The following is a 24,460-nucleotide window of genomic DNA, read 5'->3' as shown; positions in this document are numbered from 1 at the left end:
TGCCAGAACTGATAGTCATGCACCACATAATGACTGCATACACAACAGTCATGCACCAGTGATGGACTGCATATACAACAGTGATCCCATAAGATTATAATAAGGCTGAAAAGTTCCTTTTCTGTGTTTAGATAAAACACCATTGTTTTACAGTTGCCTACCATGTTCAGTAACATGATGTACAGGTTTGTAGTCTAGGGGCAATAGGGTATCTAACATAGCCTAGGTGTGTAGTGGGATACCCATCTAGGTTTTTCTTTTGTTTGTTTGTTGTTTTTCTTTTTGACACGGAGTCTTGCTCTGTCCCACAGGCTGGAGTGCAGTGGCCCGATCTTGGCTCACTGCAAGCTCAGCCTCCTGAGTAACTGGGACTATAGGCGCCTGCCATCACGCCCAGCTAACTTTTTGTATTTTTGGTAGAGACAGAGTTTCACTGTGTTAGCCAGGATGGTCTCAATCTCTTGACCTCGTGATCCACCCACCTCAGTCTCCCAAAGTGCTGGGATTACAGGTGTGAGCCACCGTGCCCAGCCCCATCTAGGTTTTTCTAAGTGCACTCTGATGTTCACACAATGATGAAATGACCTAACATGACATTTCTCAGATCGTATCCCATCATTAAGTGATGCATGACTACCTCAAAAGTAATGTCAACCCAGACCAGTACTCCTTCCTAATGAAAACTTGTGTTTTCAGGGTCAAATGGATTACTCAAATGTAATATAAACTAAAGGTTTAATACTTTGAATCAAAACTTCTATACCCAGAAAGAATCATGATTTTCAGATAAAGTCAAGGCCTAGGAGATGGTCTTCCAATTCTCCTGCACTGTCCCTTAAGAGGACATTCTAATGGAAATACTTGTCTTTAAATATGTAAACATAAGCTTATTCAACATGTCTTGTTTGTAAAGCATCATTTGGACTCTAAAATACAGTGACTTCCGTGGAAAGGATGTCATTTTGGCTATCTTCGTTTCTTATTGAAGCTCCCACTTAGGGTGTTTCTTGCTATAAGTTCCTTCTTGAGTTGATAAAGTTGAAGTCTTTGGCCCTATTCTCACTTCCCTATTTTCTCAATTTAGGTATATCCTTTTAGAATATTTCCTATACTTACATATATATATTTACATATCTTTGAACAACTAGTGACATTTTTGATTTTGTTTTTTTAATTTTCAGGAATGGTATGCTAAATATTTTGTCATTCTTTTAAAAGTCATCTTTGTTTTGAGTTTGACCATGTATTTGTGTAGATGTAGCACATATCTGTACATGTGGTGTTGTATTTCTGTGGTATGGAATACACCAGAGTTTATCAGTTTCCCTTCTGATGATGTTTAAGTTGTTCCTTGTTTTTTGCTTTTACAGAGTCTAGTGACATTCTTATGCGGTTCTCTTTGTATGTATGTGCTGAAATCATCTAGTTAGATAACTGAGTGCAGTTGCTAGATTTACAGGGTTGTGTGCATTTTCAGTTTTATGAGATGTCAAAGACTTACTCTACAAAGAGTGCCATTTACATTCTTTTTTATTTTTTATTTTTTGGAGTCTCACTCTGTCGCCCAGGCTGGATGGAGTGCAGTGGCCGGATCTCAGCTCACTGCAAGCTCCGCCTCCCGGGTTTACGCCATTCTCCTGCCTCAGCCTCCCGAGTAGCTGGGACTACAGGCGCCCACCACCTCGCCCGGCTAGTTTTTTGTATTTTTTAGTAGAGACGGGGTTTCACCGGGTCAGCCAGGATGGTCTCCATCTCCTGACCTCGCGATCTGCCCGTCTCGGCCTCCCAAAGTGCTGGATTACAGGCTTGAGCCACCGCGCCCGGCTCCATTTACATTCTTAGAAGAGCCTCACATTTCCACATCCTTACCAACACTTGTTTAAAAAAATCCTCATTTTTGCTAAGCTGATGGGTGAAAAATGGTATTGTTTTAACCTGCATTTTCCTGATTACTAATGAGATTCAGCATTTTTTTCATAGGCATATTGGCCATTTCACATATATAGATATCTTCCATTTAAAGTTAAACTAAGAATTTTGCACTGAATACCATTCTCTGAAGTGGTGAATTTTAATATTGTATAAAAAATCCAACTTGTTCCACAAGTACATGTCGTATGATTTTATGCATACATCCATATACATATATCAAGGGTAAAGTCCAATACAAAAAAACAGCATTTCCTATGGCCAGTGTTCTACAGAAGTAAGACTGTGCAAACTTTATCGTATAGTCAAATGAGATTGCAACACTAAGGCAGGACGAGGCAGAAGCAAGTTGTGTCCACAGTATATTACAAAATGCCTTGCATAGCTTATTCATTCTCACCTGGTAAATTCATCTTAGAATTCTGAAGGATTTTTTTCCTAGATAAATTTATACAAGGTAGTGTCTACTTCTTGTCTTTGTTCTATGGCAAACCAGCTTTCTCAGTACTGATTGTTTTACTTCACAACATTATTGATTTAACAATAGCCTGCGCTTTGGGGCTCTGCACTGCTTTCATTGTAATCCTTGATACAATGACTACAAACGTATCGCGATTTCTAATCTTCATCTGTATCTCAGGCGATTTTCCAGGGCTTCCATTCTCTGTGTCATTTCTTCTAGTAAATCTCAAATTAAGGAAGATGAAGAATTGTCTATTTTTATTTACATTTAATTATAACTTGATTTATCCATGTAAAATTTTGGCTTCTGAAATAGAAAAGGTTTTGGTTTTTTTCCCCCCCATTTCTGTTGCGTATTTTAAAACCCTGACTTGTAAATTTATAGAACTCATTTAACATTTCTGTTAAGACAAATATTTTGGGTTTTTTTTAAAAACATCATCAAAGCCAGATAGCTCAGTGTGAATTTGTCTTTTTAATTTTAATTTTATTTATTTATTTATTTATTTTCTCTTTTTTTGAGACACAGTTTTGCTCTTGTTGCCCAGGCTGGAGTGCAATGGTGTGATCTTGGCTCACTGCAACCTCCGCCTCCTGGATTCAAGTGATTCTCCTGCCTCAGCCTCCCGAGTAGCTGGGATTACAGGCATGCGCCACCACGCCCAGCTAATTTTGTTGTATTTTTAGTAGAGACAGGGTTTCTCCACATTGGCCAGGCTAGTCTCGAACTCCCCACCTCAGGTGATCTGCCTGCCTTGGCCTCCCAAAGTGCTGGAATTACAGGCGTGAGCCACTGCGCCCAGCCTTATTTATTTTATTTATTATTTTTTAGAAACAAGGCCTCCCTATGTTGCCCAGGCTGATCTCGAACTCCTGAGCTCAAGCAAGACCACCTTGGCCTCCCAGAGTGCTAGGATTACAGGTGTGAGCCACAGCACCCAGCTGCAGTCTTTTTTTTTTTTTTTTTTAATTGTAATTCCACTTCCACCCTTAATGCTTATAAATTAGTTTGCCATAGCACACTGCTAGGAGCCAGAATTGATAATGTTGAGAATGTGGTGAAGAGAAGACAATGAAAGAATTCAGCCTTGCAAAGTAAGATACGAAGCCAGAAGCAAAGGGAGATAGGGAGTTTTCACCATGATGCCACATAAGGCCACCGTTTTGAGGAATTCTGACCTATGTAAAAATATACCTTCTTTAGTCTCTTGTGAGTAGAACTTTGGGGTGGGACAGGCAAGTGAGAGGAAAAGGGCATTAGAATAGGTATTGGTCTACCCTGTAAGCTCCTCAATACCCTCTATCTGCCCACTTGAGGGCAGAATGAGAGCCCAGATTCGTCAATGTATATTAACCACTCTCAGGAAGATTATGTCATTTTACTTTAGGGAGCATATTTCCAACTTTCAGAAATGGAATTGCTCTATGCTGTTGTTCCTTATTACATAAGCCCATTGGCACAGAGATAGATAGTTCAGAATTAAGCCATTTCCCTATAGACTAGTTGATGCACTTGAGATATCAGACAGCTTTAGTACGCTTACTGTAATTTTAAGTTTAGAGCACTTGGCAGGGTGTTCAATATGCAAAAGCACCGAATCCTCTTTTCTTTATTATCACCAAGCATTCCTTTCATTTGTAATATTGTTTTAATGAATCACTGGATCCTGCTGTTCCCTTGGTGGAATGTTTCATTTTTTAGAGTGCTGATAAGAGAAGATCTCTGCTGCCAAGGGAAAAAAAAAAAAAGAAAAACAACCACCCCTGTCCTCCAGAAACTACACACACTGAATCCGTATGTGGCTGTGGTGTTCCTTTGGGCTAAAGGAAAAGTTTGGAGTTTAGACTGAGTTTGAAACCTCTTCATTCTACAACATTCTTTGCCTATACTTGCTGTACCTTTGATGCACTTCAGACCTCATTCATGTCCTACATACCCTCCTAGCAGAGAGGGAGTTAGGTCAGTCTCTTTTCCTTACTTTGTATGCTGACCGACGGGCCTTCTTGCTAAGCCCCCTAGAAGGGCCGATGGCAACTAAGTGCTTGACTGTTGCTGCTAAGCTTGGCTTGCCCTTGGCTCTCAAACACCTGTCAGGCTGCTTTTTAAAGCAAAAAGCCTTTCCTGGAGTTCACTGTTCTTCGTGACTTCATGGGATTGACTTCAGTTGATAAAACCTACATAGAGTGTGTGTGAAGTTTTGATAATATTCTTTGCATTCCATACAGAAGCATAATACAAGAAAAGGATATAGCGCTGTGTTAATTTTCTTACTTCTTCGTTTGCAAGGTTCTGGAACATTATAAGGTTTTCACATTTGCATTGATCGTGTTTTTCTTCCAAAGGGCTTCCTGAGAAAGCAGATGGAAAGTGTTCACCTCTAGAATCCACCAGACTTCCCAGACACATAATAGTAGGAATGAATCAGCATATGGAGGAAACCATAATGAAAGACATGTTCCACTTTTTCCATGCAGCCAGATCCAGTAAAGTAAATACCAGGAAAGCGCTGTATATGCTTCCAGCACTGGAAGTGGCCCTTACTGTGGATTAGTGAGGAACACTGCTCCAGTTTCTTTTAGTTTATGTTTCAGTTCTCATTTTACTTAAGTTCTTTCTTCTCTTTTCCTCTATACCATTTCCTACTTCCTTCTTTCCTTTCCTTCTAAGCTAAGGTTGTTGGCAAGCTAAAAGGCTGAAATTAAGTTATCTTCTAGTAATATTTTACTTGGAATTACCTGAAGGTTTTGTTGAATGAGAAAGCTTTTGTGTAGACCGTAAAAGATTGTCTTCTTCAAACAGGTATCTGTGTTGCACTGCAAAATTAGAACAGGAAAGTAGGTCTCGGATATTTATGGTGACTGGCTCAGATTCTGTAAAGAGAAAGAAAACTGCAATCAAACCTGCTTAACGCTTTTGGTTATAAAACAGCCATCAGCAGAGTAAGGTACTTGGTATTCCTAGCACTTGGTGCAGAGCTTTACTTTGGGACATACTGAAGCAAAATGACTGTTACCTTCAGTGGAGTAAACATCGTTATTAAAAAAACAAACAAACAAAAAAACAGCAAAAAACCAAAAACAGCTGGGCGCAGTGGCTCATGCCTGTAATCCCAGCACTTTGGGAGGCCAAAGTGGGTGGATCACTTGAGGTGAGGAGTTCAAGACCAGCCTAGCCAACATGGTAAAACCCTGTTCTCTACTAAAAATACAAAACTAGCCAGGCATGGTGGCAGGCGCCTGTAATCCCAGCTACTTGGGAGGCTGGGGCAGGAGAATCACTTGAGCCCAGGAGGTGGAGGTTGCAGTGAGCCAATATTGTACCACTGTACTCCAGCCTGGGCAACAGAATGAAACTCTGTCTCAAAACAACAACAACAACAAAAAACACTGTCACCTGAAACGATGCTAGTTACCAAATATGGCTTAATGTAAGAGTAAAAGTTAACTAGCTTTTTGAGGGAAAAAAGGCCTTGATTATCATAATTTGAACATACTTACATTCACTTCTTTACAACTGTTATCTGGAGGGAAACCATGGTAGAAGCACCCACCAACATTTCTAAAAACACTGCCTTAAAAACTGTACCTGTTGGCTGTTGGACCCTTTTTGGCAGTTCCCCTGCTGGAGAGTCCTGTCTTCCATCAGAGTCTTCTAGAGCTGAGCAGAAAAAGATGACCAAAAGGAGTGACGGTTGTCCACAGGCATGTGTGTGTGCTTCAGGAAGCTGGTCCCAGACCACCTCCTTACCTACCTGCCATAACCTAAGGTCTTTTGGTTTTGTTTGGTAACACCAAAGATTCAAAAAAGCAGTTGGTTACCATGATACTTATGACCTCTCTAGGGCAATTCTCTCTCGTAAGAGAAGCTTGGACCCCTTAAGTACATCTTACTTAAGAATGCTCCCAAAAATGTCATGTCTAGAAAGCAGGGCAGAAAAAAAGGTGAAGTTGTTGAGGGATTTTAGTTGCAATGGCAGCAGCTCCACTTGAGGCATTTCAACTTGAATGAAACAATCAAGAGGCAAAACATTCTCTACTCACAGAGATCTGAAAGGCCTTCCCTCCCTGTTACCCCTCATCTCAAGAGTTCTTTCCCTAGAGGGGTAAGACACAGCACTTAGACTGGATCTAACTGCTGAACCGGGGACATGAATACAAGGAAAAATGGGCAGAACTGCTATCCGTAAGCATATCTGGCACACTTAGTAAACTGGAGAAAAGCATGCGTAACAAAAATCTAAAGGGCAGTCTAATATTCTGTAAACAAATAGTCCATGCAGAAAGGCATTAATTTTAACAGTGGGCTTGGAAGAACTACGTCCCTTTCCACTTCAATTATAGGTATGTTCTGAAATTGCACCTCAGCTCTCCTGATTTATATAATAATTGATTTTTAGTTAAATGATCATTTCTCTAGGGTGTTTGTGAGGATGAAGCATGCTGGTATGTCAAAACACTTACTACCATTGCTTGGCACAGAGCAAGGGCTCAAACGATAGCTATTACTTTTTTCTTTCCCACCTCCCCTGTTCCCCACAACCCTTTTTTTTTTTTTTTTTTTTTTTTTTTTTTGAGACAGGGTCTTGCTTTGTCACCCAGGTTGGAGTGCAGTGGTGCAATCATGGCTCACTGAAGCCATGACCTCCAGGGCGCAAACGATCCTCCCTTCTCAGTCTCCAAGTAGCTGAGACTACAGGTGTGTGCCATCATGCCTAGCTAATTAAAAAAATTTTTTTTCAGAGACTTTGTTTCCCAAAGGGTTTTACTTTTGTTGCCCAAACTGGTCTTGAACTCCTGGACTCAAGCAATCCTCCCATCGCAGCCTCCCAAAATGCTTGGGTTTTAGGTGGGAGCCATGGTGCCCAGCCCTTCTTTTTGTACTGTTTCTAGGCATTGCTGGTCCTGCCCATGAAGGAGACACTTTTTTTGGTTGAGAATTTATCAATAAAGGGTTCGTATTGGCTGGACACGGTGGCTCACGCTCGTAATCCCAGCACTTTGGGAGGTTGTGGTGGGTGGACCACTTGAGGTCAGGAGTTCGAGACCAGCCTGGCCAACATGGTGAAACCTCATCTCTACTAAAATACAAAATTAGCTGGGTGTGGTGGTGGGTGCCTGTAATCCCAGCTTCTCAGGAGGCTGAAGCATGAGAATCACTTAAACCCAGGAGGTGGAGGTTGTAGTGAGCTGAGATTGTGCCACTGCACTCCAGCTTGGGTGACAGAGTGAGACTCCATCTCAAAAAAAAAAAAAAAAAAAAGAGTTCATGCTGCCCTGTTTGCTAAGGTCTTCTGCGTAAGCTATAGTACCTTCACAGATGCCTTTCTTGAGTTTTTCACTTATCTCATCCATTGTGCTGAAGTCTTCAGCATAGAAGAGATGCTTGTCTGTTGGCTCAGAGGCAATCTCTTGTAGTTCCTCCTCAATGGCTTTTCCTACCCCAACAGCATACATAGTGATACCTAGGGTGCAGGAAAAATTAAGAGAAAGGTAGTTAGAGTTGTGTTCCCAGGGTCTGGAAGTTGTGTGTACTGCACCCAAAGCCAGTTAGATGTTAAGTGGTGTGATTTGAAAGGTCCATGCCAACCTTCCTTTTATTTTCTACCATTTTAATTTTGTCCTATGAGCGAAAGGGAGGGATCCAAGAGAGAAGTGAGGCATCTGGGAGATGCTGGGGAACTAAACTACTAACCTGTTTCTCAGCTCTGGGCTGGGCTGTTTAACTAATCTGCAACTTCCCTCTGAATTAGCCTTCTGGATTCACAGAAATGAGCACTATTTTATGGCTTGCTAATTGGGAATCTATTCTGGAAGAATTCTAAGAATCAAGTCAATTTATGACCTAATAACCTAGTTTCTACTCAAAGCTACAGGATAGGAAATGTAAGTGACCTGAGGCCAAGTGAAGCTGCTTTTTGCCCACTTCTCTTAAGATGACACAACCTTGTGAGGAAGTGCTAAGCTGAAAAGGAGAATCTGCAGACCATTGGAAACCCCTAAAGTCAGGAAAAAGAACAAACCCAAGATCAGCCTTAAATTTCAACAAGGATATGCGTTTGCTTCAAAAGCTTTTCTTACACTGATCATTAGACTCCCTTCCCCTGTATACTCTTCATTTGAAAGTAAAACACAATAAGAATATGTTCTGCTTGAGTCCAAACATTTTTCAGCACTGATAACTTATTCTAGCGAATTAATAGACTAGATTCTTAAAAATGTACTTAAAAATGACTCAAGACAAAGGGCAAGAGTTATGATGCCTTGTTCTGAGTCTGTGTAAGGTCAATAACCAAGTTCAGCATATTTGTCTGGGAGCCCAGTGATTTTATGCATAACTTCCTAAAAAGGATAACTACTATTTTAAGATTCTGTTTGCTATACATAAGAGTAGTTAAATTCATAAGAGGATGTCACCTCATATAAATCTTGTTGATTCAAGAATCAAATAAACATCAGTTTCTCCTACCACCTGTCTTTGGGTGATGTGTAGAGACATTTAAATGGAGCAAAGGGTAAAGTAGATTAGTTTCAGTGAGATGAAAGTGCTAACCACTGTCTCTGGAGACCAAGATGCTTCCCCTAATTCTTTTTAAGAATGCAGACTAGGGGGCCTATGAGTTTGACATGAGCTCTAGCAATCTAGGCTAGTGTGAACAGCCAGTTTTACAATCTACTCAGATGATTCAGGGCAGGACACTTGGTGGCTACCACTCTTGGGCTAGAAAAAGAGGAAAGTATGCAGTATCAATAAAATGACCTCCAGCACAAAGACAGCGAGTGAATGTTGATGTGAACCAGCCTTTCTGTGAGGAGGAACGGAGTTCACCAATGGGACTGCCAGTACTCTCACTCCTTTCTTCATTCACTCAGCAAGTAGTTGTCACACATCTACTATGTGCCAGGCCTGATCTAGGCCCTGGGTCCATAAAGTCTTGGATGAGGCCTTGATCTGTACATACCTTATTTCCTCTTACAGGACTTGCTAAAGCAGTGTGTCCTCAAGAAGTACTTTAAGAAGGCAGTTTTTGGCCGGGCACAGTGGCTCACATCTGTAATCCCAGCACTTTGTGGGGCTGAGGCAGGTGGATCACAGGGTCAGGAGATGGAGACCATCCTGGCTAACACGGTGATACCCCGTCTCCACTAAAAATACAAAAAGTTAGCTGGGCATGGTGGCGGGTGCCTCTAGTCCCAGCTACTCGGGAGGCTGAGGCAGGAGAATGGCATGAACCCGGGAGGCGGAGTTTGCAGTGAGCCGAGATTGTGCCACTGTACTCCAGCCTGGGCAACAGAGCGAGACACCGTCTCAAAAAAAAAAAAAGAAAGAAAGAAAGGCAGTTTTCAAGCAAACTACTTCACTACTTCAAGTTTTCTTATCTGCATCAAGGAATCTAGAAACTTCACCATAAACTGTCTCTACCAATCATCCTAGCTTCTGGGTTTCCTTTAGCCAAGGGTCATACTCCTCAAGCATGCTTCACATCTGTACAACTGAAGTAACCCTCAGGTCAGCAAAACCCAGAGAAGAGGCTGGGCTTTACTGAGCAACAAGAGCTTAGAGACATAATCTCTTCCATCATCTGATTTTCTGAAAAGCTAAATTTGCCTCCTGCAAACACAAAAGTATTATCCACCTTAAGGCTATTGCATTTTCAGAATGTTCGCTTGAAGTATTGGTTAAAAAATACAAGAATATATATACATAATCAGTAAAAATTCCCATCAGAAACAATTTAACAAGCTCTTCAGTTGATTCTAGAGCAACCAGACCAGTGTTTTGGAACTATTATGTGTATGTCTGTGGTTGAATAGAATGTTCTAAGTGATTCTCACACTGGAGATCACACACTGGCTAGGAAATCAGAGTGACAGGATACCCGCCTGTGGTCAGCTTAGCCTAACCTTCTAGTCACCAGACTCCTTCCTGAGCACTTTATTTAACTCCTGTGGGGTCCTGTTAAGGCCTCTAGGTGGCAGGGTAGTAAAGATGTATAATGGCAGTTGCCAGGAGGCCTTTCTGCATTACTCAAAGAAGCTTACCCCTATGGCCAACTGAGACCACTGAGTGAGTTTAAGAAACCTGAACCTTGAGTGGTGTAAACCGTATCTCCACCCCATATTACCATTGGCCTTGGCTTTACTGGCCCACTCGGAGACGTCATCCTGAGCCCGTCCGTCGGTGAACACGATGGCTGCTCTGGGCACCCTTGTGGAAAGGGGCCTGGCCCCTTCTCCTTGGGTAAAACTTCTCTCAAACATGTGTTTCAGGGCCAGCCCAGTCATAGAGCCCTTTCCCATGTATTTTATGTGGGCCACAGCTTTTTTCATGTCTTTGGCGGAGTTGAAGCTTCTCAGGGTAAACTCTGTGCGGACCTGCGTGGAATACTGGAGCAGCCCCACTCGAGCAGCTTTGGGGGAAATCGTCAAGGAATCTATAATTCCGGTGACAAACTGCTTCACGACCTCAAAATTCTCTTCTCCAAGACTCTTGGATCCATCTATCACAAAGACCAGGTCAATTGGGCCTTCAGTGCATTCTATAAGAATAAAAGGAAAGTTGACATAGTTGAATAAAAAATCATTTATGCACAAAAGTAGAATAAAATGATGCTTTAATTGGAGGCATAACCACTTTGGGGAACCAGTTTTCTTCTTCTTTAGATAATACACAGGACAGATGAGGTGTTGGGAGGGCCACAAGCAACAATAATTTTCACATATACTTTTATGGTTGGCTTGTCATATTGATAAAAATAGTATTTTTCACAAGCAAAATGGCAGATGTACAATTGTCTAGGAAAACAAATCTATATTGTACCCTGGAACACTGACAGGTCTGGGAGAAGCTGGGTGTAGAGTACACTGAAGGGTCTAACAATACCCCAAAGACTCCCAGAACTTTACTCCAGGAGGGTGACGTCACCCTAGTGCTGCCATTCTGACAGTCAATGGAGAAAGATTTCTTCAGCTCAGCCATCACCTCTGCCGGGGAGCCTTCCTAGTAACTCAGCTTGTATTGCTTTCTATATACCCCTAACACTACTAATTTATTCAACCAAAAAGTTATTGAGGACCTGCTTTGTACAAGGCAGTGGACGTAGCAGGATTGCAATAGTGACCAAGACACAATCCCTGACACCAAGTTGCATACAATCTAATGTACTCTATCTAGTGTTCCACATTCTACAATAATTATTTAATGATGTGTTTCCTCCTCCAGTCTGTGAGTTCCTCCTCAGCCGGGACTGTGTTTCATTCATTTTTGTGCCCCACCCCCCAATACTTGGCACAAAAAAGGTGTTCAGTAAATGTGTGGTGACAGACTAAGTGAATGAGGTGATGTTCATTGAGTAGCACACCTGTAAGTACCCTACTGACCTATTAAAGCTGACAAAATAATTATTAGCTTTGGTGCAGTGGCTCACACCTATAATCCCCAGCACTTTGGGACGCTGAGGCAGGAGGATGGCTTGAGCACAGGAGTTCAAGAACACCCTAGGCAACAGAGTGACTGTCTCTCTTAAAAAAAGAAAAATTAGCTGGGCGTGGTAATGCATGCCTGTAGCCCTCGCTACTTGGGAGGCTGAGGCAGAAGGATTACTGGAGCCCAAGAATTATACGTTGCAGCGAGCTATGATTGTGCCACTGCACTCCAGTCCGGGTGACAGAGCAAGACCCTGCATCTCTCTGTAAAAAAAATAACAAAAAATTATCACCATAAATTCTTTACATGGAAATTTTTCAGGCTTTTTTTTTGTTGTTGTTGTTGAGATGGAGTCTTGCTCTGTTGCCCAGGCTGGAGTACAATGGTGTGATCTTGGCTCACTGCAACCTCCACTTCCTGGGTTCAAGTGATTCTCCTGCCTCAGCCTCCCGAGTAGCTGGGATTACAGGCACACACTACCACGCCTGGCTAGTTTTTTTGTAATTTTAGTAGAGACTAGATTTTGCCATGTTGGCTAGGCTGGTCTTGAACCCTGACCTCAGGTGATTCACCCGCCTCGGCCTCCCAATGTTCTGGGATTACAGGCATGAGCCACTGTGCCCGGTCTCAGGCAACTATTAATAGATGGTTGATAGTAAGACAGAAATAAAAGCTTTATGTTAAGCAATTTGGGTATGGAGAGGCTTTTGTTATTTAGGACTGCAAAAGAAAATGGACAGATCCAAAATGGATTATCTCATTTCTTCTTTTTTTTTTTCGAGACAGCATCTTGCTGTGTCGCCCAGGCTAGAGTACAATGGCACTTTCTCAGCTTACTGCAACCTCTGCCTCCTGGGTTCAAGCGATTCTCCTGCCTCAGCCTCCCAAGTAGCTGGGATTACAGGCACATGCCACCACGCCTGGCTAATTTTTGTATTTTTAGTAGAGATGGGGTTTCATGATCTTGGCCAAGCTGGTTTCGAACTCCTGACCTCGTGATCCACCCGCCTCGGCCTCCAAGGTGTTGGGATTACAGGTGTAAGTCACTGCGTTGGGCCAGATGATATCATTTCAAACAATCCACAATCTGTGATAAACATTCTGTTTTATATATCAAGCAACTGTCTAATCTTTCCAAGTGAGGCACAACAATATAAGCATGTAAAGACACACACATGCAAAACCATTTCTATGCTTGGCCAGTATAACATGCTTAATGTCAGAGTGTGTGTATGTGTGTGTATGTGTGTGTGTGTGTGTGTGTGAGAGAGAGAGAGAGAGCATGTTCGGGGGTTGGGTTATTCTGTTTCTCCATTAAGTGCTTTTCCTCATCACTCAACCTATCGATCTTTTATTAGTGAAAGAGGAAAAGGCCAACTCAAAGCTTCATTTACATTCATAGTCTGTTCCTAAGTGAACCAAAAAAAAGACTCAGGCAGCATGCATGTGGCTCTTCAGCAGATTTCAAAAATACTGAAATAATTTTCCAGCAGTGAGTCTGTTTTCTCTTTTCTGTACACATTTTTCTTACAGAACAAAACTAGCACTTGCAACCCCCACGCACAGAATGGGGTCCAGAAGCCTTCTCCAGGAAACACAAAACAAGGCAGAGTGGAAAAACATCAGGGAGATCAGGGCCCACATATTTGCTTTCAGACACAGAAAGGATAGCCCCACTTGTTAGCTATTTTTTTTCCAGAGGGTAATTCCCACTTTTCTTGGGCATTTTCTTTTTGATAGATAAGTTGATAAGACTGGAATGGAGCTGTGACTTGCTTTCAGAATGTAATTTTCAGAAAGTTCTAGAACTTCAGGCATGGATAAGCCCTTTAAAGATCATCTACTCTAGCCGGGCGCGGTGGCTCAAGCCTGTAATCCCAGCACTTTGGGAGGCCGAGACGGGCGGATCACGAGCTCAGGAGATCGAGACCATCCTGGCTAACATGGTGAAACCACGTCTCTACTAAAAAAATACAAAAAACTAGCCGGGCGAGGTGGCGGGCGCCTGTAGTCCAGCTACTTGGGAGGCTGAGGCAGGAGAATGGCGTAAACCCGGGAGGCGGAGCTTGCAGTGAGCTGAGATCCGGCCACTGCACTCCAGCCTGGGCGACAGAGCAAGACTCCGTCTCAAAGAAAAAAAAAAAAAAAGATCATCTACTCCAGCCTCACTGTTGCTTACATCTTCTTTTCAACATCCCCACCCAGTGACCATTCAGCCTGGGCCTCAATGCTTCTCCTGTTGAGGAATTGTCACCTTACCACTGAAGCCCCTTTTTGGACATCTCTGCTGTTGATGATTACAATAGTGATCATTTTGTTTGTTTGTTGTTGTTGTTGTTTGAGATGGCATCTCTCTCTCTCGCGCAGGCTGGAGTGCAGAGGTGCAATCTTGGCTCACTGCCACCTCCGCCTCCTGGGTTCAAGTGATTCTCCTGCCTCAGCCTCCCAAGTAGCCAGAGCCACAGGCACATGCTACCACACCTGGCCATTTTTTGTATTTTCAGTAGAGACAGGGTTTCACCATGTTGGCCAGGCTGGTCTTGAACTCCTGACCTCATGTGATCCACCCGCCTCGGCCTCTCAAGGTGCCGGGATTAAAGATGTGAGCCACCGCACCTGGCCTGTCTGTTGTTTTTTAAATTTAATTTTATTTTAAGTTCTGGGATACATGTTCCGGACATGCAGGTTTGTTACATAGGCAAACGTGTGCCATGGTGGTTTGCTGCACCTATCAGCCCATCACCTAGGTATTAAGCCCTACATGCATTAGCTTTTTATCTTGATGTTCTCACTCCCCTGACTCCCCCCAACAGGCCCCAGTATGTGTTGTTCCCCTCCCTGTGTCCATGTATTCTCATTATTCAGCTTGACTTATAAGTGAGAACATGCAGTGTCTGGTTTTCTGTTCCTGTGTTAGTTTGCTGAGGATAATGGCTTCCAATTCCACCCATGTCCCTGCAAAGGACATGACCTCATTTCTTTTCATGGCTGCATAGTATTCCATGGTGTATATACATCACATTTTCTTTATCCAGTCTATCATTGATGGGCATTTTGGGTTGATTCTATGTCTTTGCTATTGTGAATAGTAATAGTGATCATTTTTTGAGCACTTAATGTGTGTCAGCACTGGGCTTAACACCTTTATTTATTTTTTATTAAAAAAAATTTTTTTGAGACAAGGTCTCGCTGTGCCACCCAGGCTAGAGTGAAGTGGCACAATCACAACTCACTGTAGCCTCAACCTCCTGCACTCAGGTGATCCTCCCACCTCAGCCTCCCTAGTAGCTGGGACCATAGGCACGTACCACCACAACCAGCTAATTTTTCTAATTTTTGTAGAGACAGGGCTTCACCATGTTGCCCAGACTGGTCTTGAACTCCTGAGCTCAAGCAATCCTCCCACTGCAGCTTCCCAAGGTGCTGGGATTACAGGCGTGAGCCACCACACCCGGCTGTTCAGCACCTTTGGATACATGATCTCATGTATTCCTTGTGATGGCTTTGTGGGGTATTATTCTCATTTTATAGATGGGGAAACTGGGACTCAGAGAGGTTATATAATTTTTTGTTTTGTTTTGTTTTTTTGAGACAGAGCCTTGTTCTGTCACCCTGGCTGGAGTGCAGTGGCATGATCTCGGCTCACTGCAACTTCCATCTCCTGGCCTCAGCCTCTCAAGTAGCTGGGATTATAGGTGCATGCCACCACACCTGGCTAATTTTTGTTTGTTTATTTATTTATTTTGAGATGGAGTCTTGCTCTGTTGCCCAGGCTGGAGAGCAATGGCGTGATCTTGGCTCACTGCAACCTCTGCCTCCCAGGTTCAAGCAATTCTCCTGCCTCAGCCTCTCCAGTAGCTGGGATTATAGATGCGTGCCACCACACCCAGCTAATTTTTATATTTTTAGTAGAGACAGGGTTTCGTCATGTTGGCCAGGCTGGTCTCGAACTCCTGGTCTCAGGTGATCCGCCTGCCTTGGCCTCCCAAAGTGCTGGGATTACAGGCGTGAGCCACAGTGCCTGGCCGAGGTTAAATAATTTGACCAAGGTCACAGAGGTAGTATGAATCGGGGTTCAAATCCAGATCTGTCTGAGCTGAAGCTTATGCACTGAACTAATTAGACATGCAGCTTCCCTGGTAGAAGGCTTCTTTGTCCTCGTGCTGAGCTGTAGCTTCTCCCAGTGTCCTTTCTTTCCAGGGTAGGGTGGGGTGGGGTGGGTATCATACAAATCATGAGTGAGATGACAGTCACGTTGGTATTTGGTACCTCAAAAGTTTTTTTCTACAAAGATCCTCAGTTTCCTAATTTTTTTCTGCTTAACATAATACTGAACTTCCTCACAAGATCATGATTCTTAATTCTTTCTAAATCATGTTTTATCTTTTTTTTCTAAAAAATAATACATGCATTTGGAACAAAAAATATTAGAAAACGGGTGTGTGTGTGTGTGTATAAGGGTATACACACACACATATAGAGAGAGAAAGAGAGACTGTATGTTAGAGTGTTTTACAAAATATATCGATGGTAACATACTATAACAAACATTCAGCACCATGCTTTTTTCACTTAAAATATCTTGGGGACACATCCAGAGCTGCTTGTTGTTTTAACAGCTGCGTCGTGTTTTATTACATAGGTGTGCCTTAATTTATTCAGCCAGGCTCAGGGGTGATCATTTAGCTTGTTTCCAGTTTTTTGCTGCTACAAAGAGTGCTGTATAAAATATCCTTGTATACATGGCTTTGTAAAAATGCACATATCTGTAATTCTAGAAGTGGAACTGGATTCATAACCTTGCCAAATTGCGCTCTGAAAGGTTATACCAGTTCAGACACCCACTGATCCATTTATCATTCCCTACTACAATATACCTTTGCCAACATAAGGAATCAAACTTTTTGATCTCTGGTAACTAATAGGTTAAAAAAAGGTATCACAGCTTTACTCTCTTACTATAGATTTTCCTTTGTTTTTCTTTTATGGCTTTTAAATTTCATGTCATGTTTAGAAAGATCTTCTCTCAGATTATAAAATAATTCTCTCAAGACTCCTTTTGCTCTTTTGTTTGTGTGTGTGTGTGTTTTAATGTTTAAACCATTGATCCATCTCTCTTCTCCTAAAGTACCATGCCCAGAACTGAAGGTAATTCTCCAGCCCAGAGTAGAGCACAGCTGTCTCCACCTCCCTCATCCAGACATTGCTGTTCAGCCTATGATCAGCCTAGCCTCTTGGCTGATAATGAATTTACTGTCAATTAAAACTGAAAGTGTTTTCACAGGGGCTGTAGTTAAGCCCTCTCTTCCCCATTCTGTATTTGTGCATATGCATTTATATTTATGGGAGAAGCAGAGGTGAGGGACTTGTCGCCTGAAAATACTCCAAAAAGCAGTTGCTCCAAAACCAAATTAAAGCAGAGAGCCAAGTTCAGATCACTTACTCTTGCACCGTCTTCCATCCTCAGCTAGAACAAATCCCTCTGAGCATTTGCAGGTGTAGGAAATCCCATTATTAACACAAATGTGTTCGCAGCCATGGTGGGTTGATTTGCAGACATCCTTCCCTGAGGAAAATGTAGGGAGTTGAATAATGCCATCAGTGTAGAAATGAGGTGAACTGAATAGTCATGTGAGCAGAGATTGTGGAAGTAATCTCTTTTAAAGAAAACACACCTCTCTTCAAACCTCCTTCATAATGTCTTTTTTAGTCTCATACTCAGGATAGAGAAAAAGCTCCTCTCAGAAAGCTCCAGCTCCCATGAGTCTGAATGGTATGATGGGTGATTAGGTGTCCCTGATTTACTGTCCTATTATTAGATGTGCTTTAGCTTCTAATTTATTTTGCCACAGACATCCCAAACACTCCAGTTCAGATTGTCTAATGAACATTTCTCATGTGTGAGGTAATTTAAACTCTTCGAAGTACTTACAGCCCTTTAACCCTCACAACACTCTGTGAGAGGAAGAAGACAAGGGTAATTATACTCAAGGTATAAATGAAGAATCAGATCCTCAGAAAGCTTCACTGCTGCCCACGGTCATCTGGCAGGTTGATGACACAGCTGTCTCCTGAGTGCACCTCCATAGCATGACAGCCTATGGCTCTTTCCTGTCATTAGCCCTCACAAGGAGAGGCTTCACACGAAATTGGAATCAGTGAGTACACATCCCTCTAGGAAGCAGGAATGGTGAAATCTGATTTAGGATCAAATTCCAGAGGTAGAAGTTGTACCTTGTGTACAGTAGCTTAATTTACTGAGCAAAAGATGTGTTGAATGAATAACAGTGTGTGAGTGTGCAGACGTTTGCAGAAAGAAAAGCAAGAGGGCCAGGCGTGGTGGCTCACACCTGTAATCCCAGCACTTTGGGAGGCCAAGGCAGGCAGATCTCTTGAGCTCAGGTGTTCAAGACCAGCCTGGGCAACATGGTGAAACCACATCTCTACAAAAAATACAAAAATTAACTGGGTGTGGTGGTGCACGCTTGTAGTCCCAGCTACTCAGGAGGCTGAGGTGGGAAGATCGCTTGAGCACAGGAGGTGGAGGTTATAGTGAGCCAAGATACTGCCACTGCACTCCAGCCTGGGTGACAGAGTGAGACCCTGTCTCAAAACAAAAACAAACAAAAAGAAAAGCATGAACAAAGCAGCACAGACAGCCACAATGGGCAGAATTATAGAAAAATCCCCACAAGAGAGCCACTGCAGTGTGAAGCTGAACCTGCAGTTGTGAGGGGAATCCCTGCAGAGTCAGGCCAGGGCACCACAGGCACCCTAGGCACCAGTTGTTCACACAGAACTTCTCGGTAAAGGCAGGAGTCCCTCTTTCCGGGGGAAGAAGTGAGGTACTGAGATCCATCCAACCCGCCTTGCTGGCTTGTGGAATGTCCCCAGTTATCTCAAAGGAGCCTGTGAGAAAATTCCCAAAAATCAACCTCAAAAGCAACTGAACTTATTTTGACTTAATTAAAGAAGGGTCATTTTACCCACTGGGGCAAAGTGTCACAAAAGCAAGTAGACTTTGTCAACCACCCTTCCCCCCCAAATAGGGAATTACCAGCTCAGAATCTCATGGTGGGGAAAAATCCCTGCCCTGTACTCTCCTAATGCCCGCCTCACTGAGCTCGTATGACATCCCTCTCTTCCTTTGGGTACTGTGAAGGTTAATTTGGTGTGTCACTTTGGCTAGGCTATTGCGCCCAGTTGTTTGGTCAAATACCAGTCTAAATGATGCTGTGAGCTAATTTTTAGATGCAATTAACATTTAATCAGTAGACTTTGAGTAAAGCAGATCAGATTACCCTCCATAATGTAGATGGGCCTCATCCAATCACTTGAAGGCCTAAAGAGAAAAAGACCGAGGTCCTCAGAGGAGAAGGGAATTCTACATCCAGACTGCCTTCAGACTTGGCTGCAGCATCAGCTCTTGCCTGGGTCTCCAGGCTGCCTACAGATTTAGAACTTGCCAGTCCCTGACAATTGTGTGAGCTAATCCCTTAAAATCAACCAATGTTTTCCTCTCTCACCATATATATGTGTGTGTGTGTGTGTGTGTGTCCATTTTTCCTGTGGAGATGATATATTAATAGAAGATAGAAACAGACCATAGTATACATATATATATACACACACACACATACATATATATGTGTATATATATATATCTTCTATGATATATATAAATAGAAGATAGAACAGACTATAGAAGACATGTATATTATATATGTCTTCTATTATATTTCTATATAATAGAAGATGAAGATATACATAGAGAAGGTCTGTTTCTCTGGAGAGCTCTGGTGAATATACCTTCTAACTAAACTCTCAGAGCCTGTTCTGGGTGACCTATAGAAGCAAATGATACAAATAATAGAAAAATAAAACCCACAGGACATCCCTCTGATATGGTTTGGCTGTGTCCCCACCCAAATGTCATTTTGAATTGTAGTTCCCACAATTCCCATGTGTTGTGGGAGGGACCTGGTGGGAGGTAATTGAATCATGGGGACAGGGCTTTCCTGTGCTATTCTAATAGTGAATAAGTCTCCACAAGTTCTGATGGTTTTATAAAGGGCGTTTCCCTGCACAAGTTCTTTTCTCTTGTCTGCCACTGTGTGAGATGTGCCCTTCACCTTCTGTCATGATTGTAAGGCCTCTCCAGTCAAGTGGAACTGTGAGTCCATCAAACCTCTTTCTTTTGTAAATTGCCCAGTCTCAGGTATGTCTTTATCAGCAGTGTGAAAATGGACGAATATACCCTTTCACCCTTTGCCCTTACTTTTAAGGTCTGCCAAGAGGAGAAAGCTCTGTAATTAACCTTTGATCCTTGTAGTGATTGCTGGCAGAAGTTCTAATTCAGGCCAGTGACTAGGCAGGCACTGTGCGAGGCTCTGGGCACCCACACAGCTGCTGTGGAAAGGGCTGACGGCTGGCAGAAAATGAAGAGAAGCAAAAAACCCAAAACTCAGGCCTTGACTGAGCAATTCCCAAAAAAGCAAGAGGCTACTGAACTGATCTCTAGCTAAACACTTTCAGAGCACCCAAGGCAGGAACTGACACTTGTGACAGTGGTAATAAAGGAGGACTTTAAGGATTAAATGAAGTTCTCTAATTCTGAGTCCACAGAGGGAAAAGTTCTTCTCCACCTCAAGGCTACTTACTTTGGCAGTGCTTCCCATCCTCGGCGAGCCGGAATCCCTCCAAGCACTTGCATGTGTATGAGTCGTCACTGTTCACGCAAATGTGTTCACAGCCATGGTCTACTGCTTGGCAGACATCTTTCCCTGAAGACAGGAGAGCAAGTTACAACAATTTCACCAACATGCATTTCACATGGACTTCACCCTGGAGGACCCATCCACTGGAGTCAGCTACCGGATTCTACTGCCACCTGAGCTCAGTGGTCCATGGGGCAGGAAGATACAATTGAGAACAAAGTTTAGTGGCTCTAATTTGGGCTAACCCTTCAAACTGTTTCACAGTCTTCACCATCATCATTCACCAGCACTACTTTAGTGTTAAAATGCAGTCCATCATCAGCTTTCTGTAGACATAGTTTCTGATATCAGAATGGAAACACTGTTGATATGATTCCTTAGGAGATGAAACCTCAATTTAGATTAGCAGCACTGAAATCTCACTTTGGCTTTGTGCCTGACATAGTGTATGACTTAGGAGAATCACTTAACTTCTTGGAGTCTTAGCTTTGCTGTCTGAAAAAGGAGAGAGTAATTACTCCAGCTACCCATCTTTCCTTACAAAAGTGTCAACAGGAGTTGCTCTTTATAAAGTGCTTTGAGACGTTGAGAAAAAGATAACTGATAGGGCTGGAAACCAGGGTCACACACTCCCCTTTGATTATTCAGAGATGTGTCTTGAGATTTACGCCAGCAATTCACTCTAAGGCTGCTTGTCCTGGGCTGGCTGGCTGCAGCCCCATCTAAGAAGCTTTGCCTTCTGAAAGGCAAAACTGGCTTCATCACAAGGTGCCCTCTGGGAAGGATTTGTGCTACCAGAAATAACAACAACAACATTATTAAAGATAAATAAGCAGAGAGGCTTAGAGAAGTTAGACAACTTTCCCAGCTAATGAACGGCAGAGACAGGAGCTGATTGAATCTTGGATTTCTGACTGTCCATCTTTCCACTACAGTATACTGCCAAACCACTGTTTGTTGCCACAGAGCATATAAATGAAGAACTTCAGTAATAGCTCTGGCATCCACTTTGTCCATTTTTTTAATAGACTTTATTGTTTAGGACAGTTTTAGATTTACACAAAAATTGAGACGATACTGCAAAGAATTGCCATATACCCTACACCTAATTTTCCCTATTATTAACACCTCACATGAGTGTGGTCCATCCGTTATTATTAATAAACCCATACTGATACATGATTATTAGCTAAAGTCTGTATTTTATTGACATTTACTTAGTTTTTCCCTAATGTCCTTTTTCTCTTTCAGGGTCCTATCCAGGACACTACATGACATTTTGCCGTGTGGCATTGACTTCTGAGAGGAACTGATGTATACAGAGGTGAGGATAGCAATTTCACACAGTGGTCTGGCATAGTAGTAGGAGCCAGCTCCAGTACAAACTTACTTCTACAGGTTTTCCCATCTTCACGGAGTATATAACCTTCAAAGCACTGGCATACAAACGAATCTTCACTGCTTACACATGAGTGTTCACAACCGTGGTCCCCCAGAGCACAAGAGTCCAATTCTGAGAATCAAATGGGAATTAGAGAAACAGAAGAAGAAAATGACTCATACATGAGTGGCTTATTCAATCATAAAAGACATTTCAGACACCTTGAATTAAAACAGTGCCTTATCCTACAGTACACATTTCAGAATATAAAGCGTGTCTATGAGCAAAAATTCCTTTTTGAGAGAGGGTCTCACTCTGCCGCCCAGGCTGGAGTGTGGTGGCATAATCTCAACTCACTGCAGCCTCCGCCTCCTGGGGTCAAGTGATCCTCCCATCTCAGCCTCCTGGATAGCTGGGACTACAAGCATGCACCACCGCACCTGGCTAATTTTTTGTAGAGATGGGATTTCGTCATGTTGCCCAGGCTGGTCTCGAATTCCTGGGCTCAAGCAATCTACCCACCTCAGACTCCCAAAGTGAGAAAGAATTCTTAATATATACATGGCACATAAAATTCAAACAATATAATCATCTCCACAAGAAAAATAACAAAAAACATGAGAATACAAGTTACAGAATGAGAGATAAATTACTTATAAATATTAGAAAATAAGATTAACCTAATTGGCTATTATGTAACTATAATATCAACTTATTTACATATCTACTTATGTATGTATGTATATATTACACTTAGGTAACCAATTCATTCATGTATTCAGTCAGTTCACAAATATTTTGTGAGTCCCCGTGATGAGCCAGGTACTGTTTTAGGCTCTGGGGATACAGCAATGAACAAAACAAAGTCTCTGCTTTTGTGAAGCTTACATTTGGCAGCAGGTGTCAGGGGAAGAGGGATGCGTGGAAAACAGACAAATGTGTGATATATCATGTGGGAAAAAGTGCTATGGAGGAAGAGCAGGAAAGAAGGATGGAGAGTGGCTGCTGGGCTGGAGAGTAGGGAGGGCTTGTTATTTTATATGGTGTGTCAGATACGGTGACACTGAGCAGAGCCCTGCAGAAAGAGAGGAAGTGAGTGGTGGTGTCTGGGAAAGAGCATGATCAGCAAGAAAGAACAGCATTTGTAAACCGCAGCAACAGGAGCTGCTTGGTTGGTGTGTTTCAGGAAAGGCAAGGAGACCACTGTGACTGGAGCATCCGGGAGCCTGGCAGGGGATGAGGCCAGCAAGGCTGGCTGGGGCAGACCATGTGGCGGTCAGATCTGAAGGAGAAGGGTAGTCACTGCAGTGTTTCAAGCAGTGGAGTGGCATGATATGGGTTTGTTTTGAAAGGATCACTCTGCACAGAATGGAGCTCGGACAGCTAGGAGCAGCCCTGTGCAAAGATCTTGGTGGTCCAGACCAAGCTAGTGAGAAGTGGTCAGACTGGCTGTATTCTAAGGTAGAGAATAAAACTTGCTCGTATATTAATAAAGAGTCCATATGGATAGGACGGAAGAGTCAAGGAAGACTCCGAGGTTGCTGGACTGAGCAACTGAAGGATGGTGTTGCCATCTTATAGGGCTGGGTGGCTTCTGGGGGACTAGAAGGTTTGTGAACCTGTGAAAACCAGGCTGTTATTTTAAAAGCTTAACACTGAGGATAGGTGTGTGGTGACTTTTTATAAGAACCATACGTATTTCTGAAAGTTAACTCAATCCTTTCAGATTGAGTAGAATTTCTAAGATGGACACGAATTGGAGTTATTAAATAAAGGCCCCAAAGCACATAATGACCTTTATAATCAGGCACAAACCACACACTTTTTTTGGTAAAGCATCTTTGCAGTATCTCTCTGGAGAGGACTCCTCAGAACCACCTCTGGGTTAGTTAAGGCAGCTGTTGTTATTGTCACTCACCAGCTAGGGAAACTAAGGGTTGGGAAGGCTAATGGCTTGTCAAGACCAATTGTTAACAAGAGAAAGAACCAGACAAAAATTGTCATCTTATAAATAAATCCCCATTTTTTCTGACTATACTGCATTGCTATATTCTAAAGCAAGCTTTCAAACGTGAAGGGAATTCTGCCTCTCTTTCTTTGGGCAGAAGCACTGCCAAAATCTTTGAAGAATGGGAAAAGGTTGATAACTGCAATTACAGCTGCAGAGGAGGCTCAAAGCTGAGTTGGACACTCCTACTTGCCCTGAGCATGATTTACTTTTCTAGGCAAATTCTAGACTCACTACTAATGCAGAACATTTCCCAATGGCTTGGGGTAGTTCCCCACATAGTGTAAGAGTGGAAAGTACAATTAAGTAATCCATGATACAGACAACTGGATGGCCACGGAGGTGAGGTGTTTTTTTTCCCCCATCATGAATTTATAATAATAATAATAATACTCCACTTTCCATGGTAATAAAATAGCTATAGCTCTTTCATGTCAGCCTTGTCAAGCCATAATCTAGACAGACCCGTCTGAGCAAGCCCTTCCTTTCTGGAACTTCCCTTGTGCCCAGTCCTGTCCTCCTAGCTTCAGCTCAGGCGG

General features: G+C 42.6%; 1 protein-coding gene across 2 annotated transcripts in view; it reads right to left on the bottom strand.

Annotated features, from left to right (window-relative positions):
- Positions 1-2,052: 2,052 nt before the first annotated feature.
- Positions 2,053-24,460, bottom strand: part of MATN2 (matrilin 2) — a 182,242-nt gene continuing 159,834 nt past the window's right edge. The window contains exons 11-19 of one of the 2 annotated variants that reach the window (XM_017875294.1): positions 21,923-22,045; positions 20,476-20,598; positions 17,259-17,381; positions 10,515-10,928; positions 7,701-7,853; positions 5,978-6,049; positions 5,128-5,205; positions 4,642-4,740; positions 2,053-2,610 (exon numbers count right to left, since the gene is read on the bottom strand). In XM_017875294.1, coding sequence (XP_017730783.1) covers positions 2,555-2,610; positions 4,642-4,740; positions 5,128-5,205; positions 5,978-6,049; positions 7,701-7,853; positions 10,515-10,928; positions 17,259-17,381; positions 20,476-20,598; positions 21,923-22,045 — 1,241 coding nt within the window. In that variant the 3' untranslated portion in view covers positions 2,053-2,554. Of the gene's footprint in view, positions 2,611-4,641; positions 4,741-5,127; positions 5,263-5,977; positions 6,050-7,700; positions 7,854-10,514; positions 10,929-17,258; positions 17,382-20,475; positions 20,599-21,922; positions 22,046-24,460 lie in introns of both variants that reach the window. The other variant, XM_017875293.1, reaches the window with a different exon arrangement.

The sequence above is a fragment of the Rhinopithecus bieti genome, unplaced genomic scaffold (genome assembly GCF_001698545.2).
Source record: "Rhinopithecus bieti isolate Rb0 unplaced genomic scaffold, ASM169854v2 scaffold_8760, whole genome shotgun sequence".
Classification (NCBI taxonomy): domain Eukaryota; kingdom Metazoa; phylum Chordata; class Mammalia; order Primates; family Cercopithecidae; genus Rhinopithecus; species Rhinopithecus bieti.
This window is presented reverse-complemented; position numbering and strand designations above follow the sequence as displayed.